Source organism: Mercurialis annua, linkage group LG7 (assembly GCF_937616625.2).
Source record: "Mercurialis annua linkage group LG7, ddMerAnnu1.2, whole genome shotgun sequence".
Taxonomy (NCBI): Eukaryota; Viridiplantae; Streptophyta; class Magnoliopsida; order Malpighiales; family Euphorbiaceae; genus Mercurialis; species Mercurialis annua.
Window position 1 is genome coordinate 45,413,403 of NC_065576.1, and position 13,116 is coordinate 45,426,518.

Genomic DNA, 13,116 nt, shown 5'->3' on the forward strand with positions numbered 1-13,116 from the left:
AAATATCTAAAATTGTTAAATAAATCGGTTGGATTTTAAAAATCCAAATTTGTAATTTTGCTTTAAACGGAATTCACAACCCTAGTTTTTTTTAGAGAAATACAAAACAAATATTATTACATTTACAACATTTGATATATACGAGTATTTATAAATATTTACAAATTAATGAATTATACGTCATTTACGTTACCCACGTCGTTTATGTTGAATACATCGCCTACAAAATTCGCCATTATAGTGTAACAATACCACAACCAACGTTTTTAAAGCTTGTAGCCTTTTCTTGCAAACTCAAAGTGCAAACATTGCCCTTTCAGAAATTTCCAAATAATATCTACCATTTTATATTTATGGGGAGTTAAACCCAAGAGCTCTCACAATCCTAGTTCAATGAATGTCTAGCTTGTTTACAAACATATTTTCATTTAAAAACATTTAAAACACGTAATTGATAGACAAGTTTTAGACGTCATTATTTGATAATTTTTATATAAAATCTCGTACACGATGAATCACAAATTTGGAGCTAATTATGGTGAATTGTATAAAAGAGTTTACAAATTCAAAGCATGATTATTTCAGTTTGAAATTGTCATTTGCCAAAAATGCATTAATTTTGAGATCACCAAATTATGATTCTCAGAATTTAAAGTTTAGATTAAAACCGAAGTCATGAGCTGAAATAAACAAATTCATCATATGATGCATAGTCAAATTAAACTACTATAAAATTAATTTAAAAAAAGTTAATAATATAAACACATTACAATATTATCATATAAATATATTTTTTGTAAATTTTAAACATGATTAGTGATTTTTTTTAATTTATATATTGTAATTGATAAATAAAATAAATAGATGAGTGAGTTAGGGTTAAATATAATTAGATGGGTAAGGTTTTCATATAAAATTTAAAGGGCTTTTCTTTATAGATTTATTATTTTTATCTTTTCTTACCACCTTTCAAAACAAAAATTACATTTTATAGTAGCTTTTTTTTAGCTTAATTTTTTTAAAATATTTTTTATACTAACTGTTATTTTACATCATTTTCTTTAATTTTTTTTGCTTATTATATTCATGCACTTATTATTTATAAATATTTAATTTTTTTTTTTTCAAGTACGATGTCATATTTCTCGTCAGTTAAGATCAACTAAAGATGAAATAAACTGGATCATAGTGCTAGCCAGTCGTGCAAGGCTGGCATAAAAGTTCATTATTTAACAAAACAAATAATATTAAATAACGAGCATGACGAAAATTTCTCATTAAAATATACAAAAATAATGTGAAAATATATAAGTGGCGAGGATTGTCTAATTCATTACCTTAGATTTTACCAATTGTTGGATCAGAAGAAATTAATACGGTGTATAAGAAATACATTCATGACATGAGTTTAAGATTAGAACCACAATCAGACCAAACATTACATTGAACCCAAAATTCTAAGGGTTTTTGATATTTGGGTGCCTCAAAGGCACCCAAAAATCCAGTTCTGTGCCTCTTCTGGAATTAATTCCAGAAGAGTGCCAGGACCCACATGTTCCGCATTCCTAGAATGCGGAACATGTGGAGTTCCGCATTCTAGGAATGCGGAACATGCTAATCAGATTAATTAATCTGATTAGCAGTGTTCCGCATTCCTAGAATGCGGAACACTGACGCATTACCGTTGGGAGACCAGCTCCCAACGGTAAATTAAATGCGTTCCGCATTCTAGAAATGCGGAACGCATTTAAGTAACCGTTGGGAGCTGCCCCAACGGTTGCCTATAAAAAGGGTTGAAAACCCCATTTTTACTTACTAAAAAAAACCGAATCACATTTTAAGAGAGTGAAAAATGAGAGTATAGGCAGAAAAAAAATTAGTTTCAAGGTGTTATATTTTGAAGTTGAACGGAAAAAAGTTGGAAGAAATTATATTTCGGAGCTAAACGGATCTCTTCGTGAAGTGTTATATTTTTTATTCGATACTAATTATTTTAAAGGACTACAAGAGGTTAGTACATGTAATTTTTTTAATTATTGCTTTAAATAATTTTAGTGTTAATAAATATTAGAAATTTAATAATATGTAAAATTGTTATAAAATTAATTTTAATATAGCAAAATATTAGACTTTAATTGTAATTTAGAAATGCATGTATAATATAAAAAAAAAATAGAATATGTTTAATATAATTATATTAGGATATAATTAGAACGTATATAATTAAAAATGACATGTAATAAGGAAGTGTATAATTAGAAATTTCATACAATTATATTAGGATATGTTTAATTTATTTTTATTTGAAAAAAATATTAGAAATAAAGTAATGGTAATTACGATTGATATGTTAACGCTATAAGTTTAAGATTTGCATTTTAAATATAACGGTGTCAAAATTTGCTGTTTATTAATTAGAAATGACGAGTCCAAATATATCTTTGTTGATATGGTGTGATGGCCGTATTGTGAGTTCTCCGTGTGGAATAGAATACCACGGGGGTCGTCCGGTTAATATGGCGCTTAGCGAGAGAATGAGTTTCGAAGAATTACAAAATATTTGTAGAAGAGCAGTTTCTACCGACGGGGAAGTAGAAATTTCAAAAATCTACTTCCGGCTTCCAAGAATAGTTGAGGGTGCGATACGGTCGTACTCGTTGTTTTCTGTGGAGAATAACGAGCATGTGTTTGGAATTCTGAACGAGGTCGTGCGGTATCCGCAACTGGAGATTTTGGAATTGTACGTGGAATACGAGGCCGTGGTTCGCAACAAGACTTTACTCGATCAGTTGGTCTTAGGTGATTCAAGCGGGTCTGAGAGGGGTAGTGGTGAAGAGGAAGAAGAGGAAGAAGAGGATTTCTACGACAGCAACGAAGAGGATGTCGAGGAAGACTTAGGAGCAGATTCACAATATGAGTCGCAACTTCCTGAGCATGTAAGAACGGCGGATCTTTGCGACTTTGACGTCGCCCCGGAGGCTGATGAAAAGATTATGTGGGATCCTGGGATGGAATTCCGAGTAGGGATGGTATTCCCAAATCGCGATGCCGTCCGAGCTTGTGCGACTACTTATTCGGTCGGGGTGGGAAGAGAGTTCAAGGGTCGCCGGACTACCAACTCGACAATAGTGTTGGCTTGCAGGCAGAACCCTGTATGTAAATGGTGGCTGCGCGCTACACTTCTGCAAGCAACTCAGACGTGGACGTTGACAAAATATATTGGCCCGCACACGTGCAATCAGCTGTTACCTGATCCAAACCATCGGAATTTTGGGTCTGTTGCAATCGCAGACTATATCAAGGGTCAAGTAAAGATGCAACGTGATATACGGATCGATACCCTCAGAGCTGGAATTTGGCAACAACTTGGAGTTAGGCCTCCGTATAAACGAACCTGGAATGCAAAGGAAAAGGCAATAGCTGATGTTTACGAGCGACTTAGGCCATTGCGACCCCGTTTGGCCGACTTTACCGTCACGGGGGGATTGCCTTTGGGTGACAGTTACATTTTTCGTATGAAGTTATCTTAATTTTACGTTTTTCAGTACACTTAAAATATAATTTAATAATATGTGCAGATGGGGGGGTCCCAGACAGCGGGAGCGGGGGACACCACGAGTTCCCAGACACTCAGTTTCTCACTTCAGACTGTTATTGGACGGGCTGCGTTACGACGATGTAAGTTTTAATTTTTTTTTTGAATTTAACTAACGTCCTGACAAATGTTAACTAAATTTCTAATTTACGTGCGCAGATCGTTTGGCAGCCATACTCCGACGACGTTCTCCAGTCCATCCCACAGATGTACCTAACAGGGCGACATATCTGGCGTGCCCGAGTGCCAATGATCTACTATCACATCGTGGAGTGGCACCAGCCGGATAGGGTTCTGCAGCAGTTCGGCTTACAGCAGCCCATTCCCCTGCCTGCTATGCAAGATCGGCGCCTTCATAACATCCAGTATCAGGGGAACTACAACTTTGATGAACTGCTCTCAGATTACATTCAGATTTGGAACAACAGAGCGGCTTACGTTGTTCAGGGTTACCAGCTCCAGCGACCACCTCACTACCATTCAGCGTATATGGAGTGGTTTCGGAGCCGCAGCCGGCGTTGGATTACCCATGAGGGCGCAGCGGCCGGACAGAGTCTACGTATTTATTTTATTATTAAATTTCTCTTATTATTGTATACACTGACAATTTGTTTCTTTGATGTAAACGGCGCGACACTTTCGAGATGATCGCCCTTCAGAGAGAGGCGCGTGCGTCTAGGATTGGGACTGCTGCACGCAGTTCTCAATTAGCTTACGGAGAGGAGCGCCGTGACGTCACACTGCCCCCACCAGAGCCAGCAGTTCCGGCTTACGTACTACCTCCTCTTCCTCCCCTGACCATCGATCTGGCTCACATCAGGGGAGCGCGTAGACGGCAGCCTAGAGCCGCCCCGCCTCGCGAGCGCCCGGCAGACCCTATCCCCCCACCGGTCTACTTCCACTTCGATCCTACAGCCACTACAGACAGACGGGGGGAGTATTATGGCCCGACTCAGTACTACGGTTCCACTTCCACTCCAGCATCACAGCCTCCGTGGCATCAGACCTATTTCCCACAGGTTTCATGTCATTTCTAATTTAATTTATTGCTTTTTTAACTCGTAGTTAAATATATATTTTAAATGTTGCGTTTTTAACTTTGTATTTCAGGGACCCCAGGTATCATCGTATCAGGTCCCGCCTTCGTCGATGCCGTTTTTTGAGCCGTCGTACGGACAGACAGCATATACCACTTCTCTGGGCACACCACCGGCGTCTCAGTTCCAGCAGGCCACACCACCGGCGTCTCAGTTCCGGCAGACCACACCACCGGCGTCTCCGTTTCAGCAGACCACACCACCGCCGTTTGCTGCATCAGATCAGTATTACCGTCCAGCGCCATATACAGATGCTCAACCGTTCACGTCTTTCGATCAGTGTTACCGTCCCACGATGCCTTCGGATGAGCAGCCGTCGACGTCACATTCGCGGCCATCTTCTTCTCACCAGGCCCAGGATCCATCACAACTACATTTTACACTGTCAGAGTCATGGTTATTCGGTCCGGAGATCGGTTCAGAGGCGTACGAGGAGCTTTTATCACGACCGGATCTCACACCTCCATCTTTTAGACTTCTACCGCCCACACAGGAGGAGACCGGTACTGCACCACCAGCAGCAGACGTTCAGCATTCAGCTCAGGACGAAGACGCCTCCGATAGCGGCGAGAGTCCTCCGGTACCCAGACAGTTTCACTCGATCACAGACAGCTCGCGGCACCGACGAGAGACTCACGGTTTGAGGGTACAGAGACCGAGGACTCGTAGATATGAGGATTAGATTTCATATTTTTCTTTATTTATCGATTTTTGTATTTTAGTATATGTTGTATGTTTACTATATAATGTATATTATATTCGTGTGTTATAATTGTTATAATTTTTCCGTCGTCTCTTAGAGGACAAGAATCCATTCGGAAACTCAAAATCAGTTTGTTGTTCTGTAATGAGAGTGAATGAGGTGTGTTTATTTTAGAGACTAAGTTATATATGCAAAACCAAGGCTCAGAGATACAAATTAAGTGACCTACATGCGGTAGTTGGCTCCGGTACCCAGATATTTTCAATTTGTTAAAATTAGTACTTAAATCAAACAAGCATTTAAATCGATTTTTAATATATCGTTTGATAACATTGTATTTAATTTATAGTGTTTATAAAAAAAATTAAACTCCATTGTTTTTTTTTAAAAAGTTCAGCAATGATTGGGCACTAAATGCCCAATCATTGCAGTCCCAATGATTGGGGAGACAAAACTGTCTCCCCAATCATTGGGGAAGCACGTTCCGCATTCCTAGAATGCGGAACGTGCTTAAGCAGCTGATTAACTTTGTTAATCAGCTGCTGCCCTTGTTCCGCATTCTAGGAATGCGGAACCCCACTCGTTCCGCATTCCTAGAATGCGGAACGAGTGGGACCAGGCACTCTTTCGGAATTAATTCCGAAAGAGGCACTGAATTGGAAAGGCACCCAAATATCAAAAACCCAAATTTTAAAATATTAGATTAGTCAATCTTCTTTATTTATATAATTCATCTAATTTTCATATCTTTTGGACGTGGGATCAAACACTTGAGTTATTCAACAATAATTAACCAAAATGAGTTAAATTATTTTGGTGAAAGATACCCTTATCAACTCTTAAGACCCATATTTTATTACAACATTTTCCATAAATCAATAGCCTAATAAATTGTACATTCAATTGCTAGAATTGACATTTTAAGCAAATGTAACAGATTTTGGTTATCAAAATCGGAAATAAAAATCCCAATCCCTAAATACGTATATAAATTTACTTATTCATAAAGTTGATGAATGATATGTATGCTTCAACTAATGACTGAGTAGACTAATTAATGAGATTTAGGGTTTAAGGATAAGACAACTCAAGCTACTAAATAAGTCACATATAATTAGAAAAAGTGGTGAATAAAACTAATTAATTTGGTTTATAAAAGGGTTGTACCAGTAAATTATTACATAAGACAAAGGAAGAGCACATGTTTTTTCACTCATATGTGGGGTTCACAATTCACATTAGCTCAATAACAAAATTCATATTTATATTATATTTGTATATTATATTATATATACTAACAATATTTGTTCAAACAGTTAGATCATCTGATATGTATTTTTAATTTTTTAATGTAAATTATAAAATAATCAAACTTTTATGTAATTACTTCATAGATATTTTATTTAAATTTTTTATAATAAATAAATGTGACATATTTTAAATGTTTTAAAAAATATTTATGTACAAAAAGTGTTTAGTTTAACCCTCCAATTTGAAATTGGAAAGAATTAAATTCACGTCTATAAAAAAATCTATCACCTTATTAATTTTGGATCAGTTATTTTTTTTACCATAAATATTAACGTCAGATTAAGATGTGACTAATTGGAAATTGACAAATTAAAAAATTTTATTCCAAAACCACAAACTGGAACTTTTTTTATCTTTTGATCCAAGTGTGTAGGGTCAAAATAAATCTATATATATATATATATATATATATATATATATATATATATATATTGAGATTTAAAATATTTTCGTAAATTATATTTTTATCTAACTTTATATTTCAAAAATATAATAAAATTACTCTTAAATAATGACAGATATATTTCATTACTAAAAATTTATGTATTATATTACTCCAATTAATTAACCTTACCATTTGCTGCATATAAAAAGCAATATACACTTGGAGTAGAGGAGCATTTATAATTTTAAAACTATAAAAACACCTAAAATAGTAAAATCAAATTTTAATTAATTTAATTAATTAATTGATTGATTGATTATATGTTATTATTAGGGAGGTTCATTTTGTTCAAATAAAACCGAATAGAAACAAAATTTTAAGGATTTGAATTTTTTAAAAACTGAGTTGGTCGGTTGAGTTATTTTGATTCGGTTTATATCAAAACTTAACAAATAAAATCATGTTCAAAATCAAAATGAACAAAAAACCAATCTTTTATAGGCCTAATCACTCAAAAAACCCTCACCTTTAAACTTTTTTTCAATTCCACCCCGACGTTGAAAATTTGTCAATTTTACCCACTTTTGAATTTTCCGTTTTCAATTGTACCCCAATTTTTTAATTTTTGTTAATTTTTTAACTTAAATGATGAAATCATTCAATTAATTAAGTCTAAACATGAAATTAAATTCTTTTTTATTCAAAAAAGTACAAATAAGTCCTTTATTTTTAAAAACTAACTAAAAACCATAATCAAATTAACACTAATTTAAATTCTTAATTAATTTAACTAAATTTAAAATAAATTTTAAAATTATACAATTAATATATGCGAGACATGGAGAATGTTTTAAACAAATTTTCAAACGCAAAAGACGTTAATTTAATTTTTCAGGGTACAATTGAAACACAAAAATGCAAAATAGGGTAAAATTGACAAATTTTCAACGTCAGGGTATGATTGAAAAGGGGCTAAAAGGTCGGGGTTTTTTAAGACATTAGGCCTCTTTTATAATATCAAATCAAATCGAGCCGAATTTATCAGTTCGGTTCGGGTTTTTAGTTCGGTTTGGTTTTTTCACACTCCTAGTAATAATACCACAATGAGCCTATAAATAGAGCACCATAGCCATAAGTTCAACACACAAAACAAAACTTACAAAAACAGAGAATTAAATTAGTGAATTCAGAAGAGATGGAGAAGAAGTTGATGATAATAATAATGGTTTTTGCACTGGTCATGAGCAAGAAAATAGAGAATGTTGAAGGAATTACATGTCCAGAAGCAGTAGCCACACTGAACCCATGTCTCCCATTTTTGACCGGGGCTAGCCCATCTCCCACTGGGCCCTGCTGTTTGGCTGTGGACAGAGTGAACCAGGGTGCAACCACCAGGGAAATTCGAAGGCAGCTGTGCGACTGTTTCAAACAGGCTAGCCGTTCCTTTGGTGTTAAGGCTGATAAAGCTAAGCAAATTCCTGACCTGTGCCATGTTCAAGTTCCTGTGCCTATTGACCCTAGTATTGACTGCACCAAGTATATTTCAACACTAACCTTTCTCTATTTTGATTTCGATATGGTCGGTTTTTAGTTTGGTCGGTTCCGGTTAAACTGCAATTATTTTGATTTTGATATGGTCGGTTTTTAATTTTGTCGGTTCCGGTTAAACTGCAACTATTTTGATTTTGATATTGTTGGTTTTTAGTTTGGTCGGTTTGAAGAAATTCAATTCGGATTTAATTGATAGACCTAATGCTCACTCTTGATTTCGTTAAAAAAACTTTATGTTAGACTTGCATGAAAATAATTATTTTAAAAATTATGAAAAAATAGGAGTTCACATCTAAATTCATGAAATAATATCAACTAATTTTTTCAATGTAATACATTTATTTTATTATTTTAATTACTTTGCTCATTAATTTCTCTGTTTTTTGTTTTGCAGGATTCAGTGAAAGTTATTAATTTATAAGTAAATTGGCAGTTGCATAAACTGAAGGCGTACATGGAGAATGGCTGATTTCTTTTTGTAACCTTCTTTTATATATTATATATTAATATTTATTATATATTTATGGATGTTTTTATGTGTGAAATGGTTAAAATTAATGAAATCATATGTGCTTTATATTCAAATTAAGTTAAATTCTACCAATCAAATGCTCTTGATTTCCAACTTTTCTTTCTATTATTTCCTTACACATCTTTTTTTTATTTAATTCTTGCAAGAAGTTTCTAATTGATAAATAAATAGAAAATACACCGACATAAATCGGATTTATTATATGAGCCTCTTTTATTTATGTGAATTGTACAATTTAAAAAGGAAAAAGGATCATTTATATCCTTAAAATTTATCTATAAGATCAAGTGATCCCCTAATATTTAAGAAGGTTTAAATATTATCCTAACGTTTTAAAATGTGAACAACCATGTCCTGATTTTGACTCATAAATGAGCTGTTGTGTTTGGTTGTCAAAATTAGAGGGGCTAGCGGTTCATTTTTTGAGACGTTGAAAGCATATTTGAACATTTTTGAATATTGAAGGATTTCTGATCCTTGTATCAAAATTTAGAAGTATAAACTATCGTTTTCTTTTTAAAATATAGTGGAAGTTATGTAGCTCGGAAGAGCTTATGAAAACAGATTCGGTTTATCTCACACATATTCTATTGTGAGTGTTTTAATCCATAAAAAGTACTGGACCTGTGTAAGTATTAGAAAGATTATTAATTAGTTCTTTTAATAATTTGCATAAATGTAATTTATGGATTAAGTAATAATTAAAGTTCGCAGATTTTTTTTTTTAAATTGAAGAAAACATCAATGTACTAAACATGCTTAGCATAAATTTCACTTAATAAATTACCAACATAATTACAAATATTAAATTGCGTGAGAACTAAGATTATATATGCAGCAGTATATATATAAAACCTATGAATAATATTACGTAAACAATCAAATAGGTTATTAAACTTGTGATTCGGGATTGAATAATTTATTTTTAGTCATTTTAATTATGTAAGAACAATACTCTTCATTTTTAGGTTCATCAAAAATAAAATCATATAATATGACAAAGTATAGAAACTGAAATGATCTAATTTTATCTTTAATTGATCTAACAATAAAAAATATTGGTTTTAATTGATCCTAAAATAAAAAATATTGTTCTTAATTTGATCAAAAGAATTGAAAGTGAATTTTTTGATCCTGAATTATATATAAATTTTGAAAACGGATTAATCCTTTACTCGATTAATGTTATAAAAAATAATTAAAATCTCAATCCGCACAAGTTTAGAGGCATATCTTCCGTCGGAAAATGAATATCTCCAAAAAAAAATTAAGTTCAGTTTTGTTTTTCATTTGAAGTATTAATGAATGAAAGATATAAAGCAATCAATTCTCCAAGTAATTAGTTAGAAATGCATTTGGTTAACTAAGGAGTAAATTATTCGCACATCTCTCGTATACAATATAATTTACACTTACGTTCTTCTTATTTTGAAATCAAACGATGTCATTTTTAAATTTCATATTAATTGATATTTTTAGTTATTTCATTAATTTTTGGTATTAACCATTAAACCAAAGGACTTAATTAAAATTTTATTTCTTTGACAAAAAAAAAATTAAAATTTTATTTAGTCTTGAAGCCTAACTAGTCCTTATTTTTTTAATTGTTTTTACCTATCTTACTTTCTAAAACAAAAAAAAAATTAAAGAATATTAAAAAATCAAATTATTAAATCATTTATCTGATATAAGTATAATTTTTGTTTATAATTATATTAAAAATAAATTAAAAGACTAAACTGAAATTGTATTTTATTAATCAAACTCTTTAATTAGTTGATAAACATAAAAAAAATAAACTAAAATATTAATAAAAATAAAAATAATATAATCGACTAAAAATAATTCTCTTAATTAAATAGTGAACTGGGTTTTACTTGAAATTTATGAAATGAAATAGAGGAGGAGCACATGATATGTATCACCCAATTCATAAATGTTAGGTCCACAATGGACATTAATTTTACTGACAGACCATATGCTTCTACTTTTACACAATCTAAAATTAAACAGAGAACTAAATCTGGTAATTAATAATTAATATTGCTTTTATATGAACTTCACCAATCATGTAGTTATTGATTAAATTTAAACTTTATATAAACAAAAGAAATTTCTTACACGAACTAGTTATAAATTGATAAATTGCTAAACCCATCTCAAAGCCTTCGTACTTTACGAGCTTTTATTTATACTTGGTACTTATTAAATTTTTCTGTTTTAAAGAGTCTCCCTGATTACTATTAATTTTATATATTTATAGTCTTTCTATATACGGAATTACAGAAGACAGCGCTATTTCATGAGAATCAAAACAAGTACTTTTATATTTTTAATATAACGGTATACATATGTTGTTATAATTTTTCCATTTCGCTCCATCTCTATTAAGATTAAGATTAGTTTATTGAAAAATATAAAAGTACAAGAATTTAGTGGATTTTAATTGATTTTCAAGAATCATATAAACAAAAATGCGTACAATATATGAATTTTAAAATGGGTTTTGTCAAAAGAATTATATTTTCACATTTCATATTAAAATAATAAATCACTGGAAAATAATTAATAATTTAAAGATTCTGTTGTTTGCGATTCATTCTATTTCATCAAACGTGAGTAGGAAGAATTTGGATAATGAGCAATCTATTTTAGATGATGCATATAAAATTTGTAAAGAATTACTTACAAAATAAATAATGAATTTTATAGTATTTTATAACTTTTATATGAATTTACAATTTTGCCAATTTTACATATCATTTTTTATGATTTCAAAAATCATATGTTAAAAGAAATACTGATGCGGAAGTTGAAATAATATATACTAGTCGTAAACCCGCGCAATTGCGCGAAATCTAATTAATATCTAATTGAAATAATAAATTTTTAAATAAAATTCATATAAATAACAATAAAAATCTGATAATGTGTACTTTATGAATTAATAAGTTAAAATAAAAATCTATTATAATAATTCTAGTAATTAATTATTTAAAGCCATTGGATGTGTATGACATATTTTTTGTATTTTATATTTTTATAAATTCCTTGTATTGACTTTTTTTATTTCTCCAATGATTTTCTTCGATTTTTTTTGCAAGTTTTCATACCGTAAACTCTTGTAAATAATGAGGTTTAGTCACTAATTTTTGATACGATATGTATTCATCAAATTTACTTGTGTGATATGAATTTTTTTTATAATTATTAGTATAATAATGTCGCTTTTCTATTATTAAATATGTGCTCGATAATATATAGACATTCATTTTTTATTCTTTTTTTTATTAAACTCTTTAGATCATAGAGTTGTTATACTAATATTTTTGCAAGATAATGTTGATATATTTCGATAATAAATTTAGCATTTTTCAATTTTTTTTGTATTTTAATATATATATATATACATAATATTAAATAAAAAAATTAAAAAAAACTCAAGGTTGAAATTCTTTGTATAATTTGATTTTTATGTTGCACATAAAAATTGAATGATCCGTACAGGAAAATAATTGATTAGATTAAATATTTTTATAACGGTAAATAATTTATTAATTTTACTTATGTAAATTTTAAAATTTATAAATAAGTCATGTTTGATTTTGCCACTTTTTGTAGTAATTTTTAAAAGATAATATTAGAGTTTTTTCGAGTTAAATATAACTCTAGTAACATTCATAAAAAGATAGAAAATTTAAGAAAATGGTCCAATTATTATAAAAACATATTCAATATTAAAAGAGTTTTTAAAAGGAAAACAATTAGTAAAGAAATGGATAAACATGTGTATAAACGAACATAGTGATATTTTTCGCTCAACATGATAACATGTGTTTAGAAAAGGCTAAATATAAAACATAAATATGTGGTAAAATGATTGTGAGAAGCCATAATTTTAAGAAAAGCATATGAGCATGCAGATTCTGTAAACATACACTA

General features: G+C 31.0%; 3 protein-coding genes across 3 annotated transcripts; all 3 read left to right on the top strand.

Annotated features, from left to right (window-relative positions):
• The first annotated feature begins 2,420 nt into the window (after window positions 1-2,420).
• LOC126657254 (uncharacterized) lies at window positions 2,421-3,530 on the top strand. Its single transcript, XM_050351921.1, has one exon. The coding sequence runs from the start codon at window positions 2,421-2,423 to the stop codon at window positions 3,528-3,530; it is 1,110 nt and encodes a 369-aa protein (XP_050207878.1).
• A 699-nt stretch (window positions 3,531-4,229) lies between these two features.
• On the top strand, window positions 4,230-5,623 carry LOC126655021 (leucine-rich repeat extensin-like protein 3). The gene is made up of 2 exons (XM_050349023.2): window positions 4,230-4,614; window positions 4,706-5,623. Exons 1-2 carry the CDS (start codon window positions 4,240-4,242, stop codon window positions 5,372-5,374), a joined length of 1,044 nt encoding a protein of 347 aa, XP_050204980.1. The 5' UTR covers window positions 4,230-4,239; the 3' UTR covers window positions 5,375-5,623.
• A 2,602-nt stretch (window positions 5,624-8,225) lies between these two features.
• Window positions 8,226-9,227, top strand: LOC126656186 (non-specific lipid-transfer protein A-like). Its single transcript, XM_050350692.2, has 2 exons — window positions 8,226-8,627; window positions 9,037-9,227. Exons 1-2 carry the CDS (start codon window positions 8,287-8,289, stop codon window positions 9,044-9,046), a joined length of 351 nt encoding a protein of 116 aa, XP_050206649.1. The 5' UTR covers window positions 8,226-8,286; the 3' UTR covers window positions 9,047-9,227.
• Window positions 9,228-13,116: the final 3,889 nt, after the last annotated feature.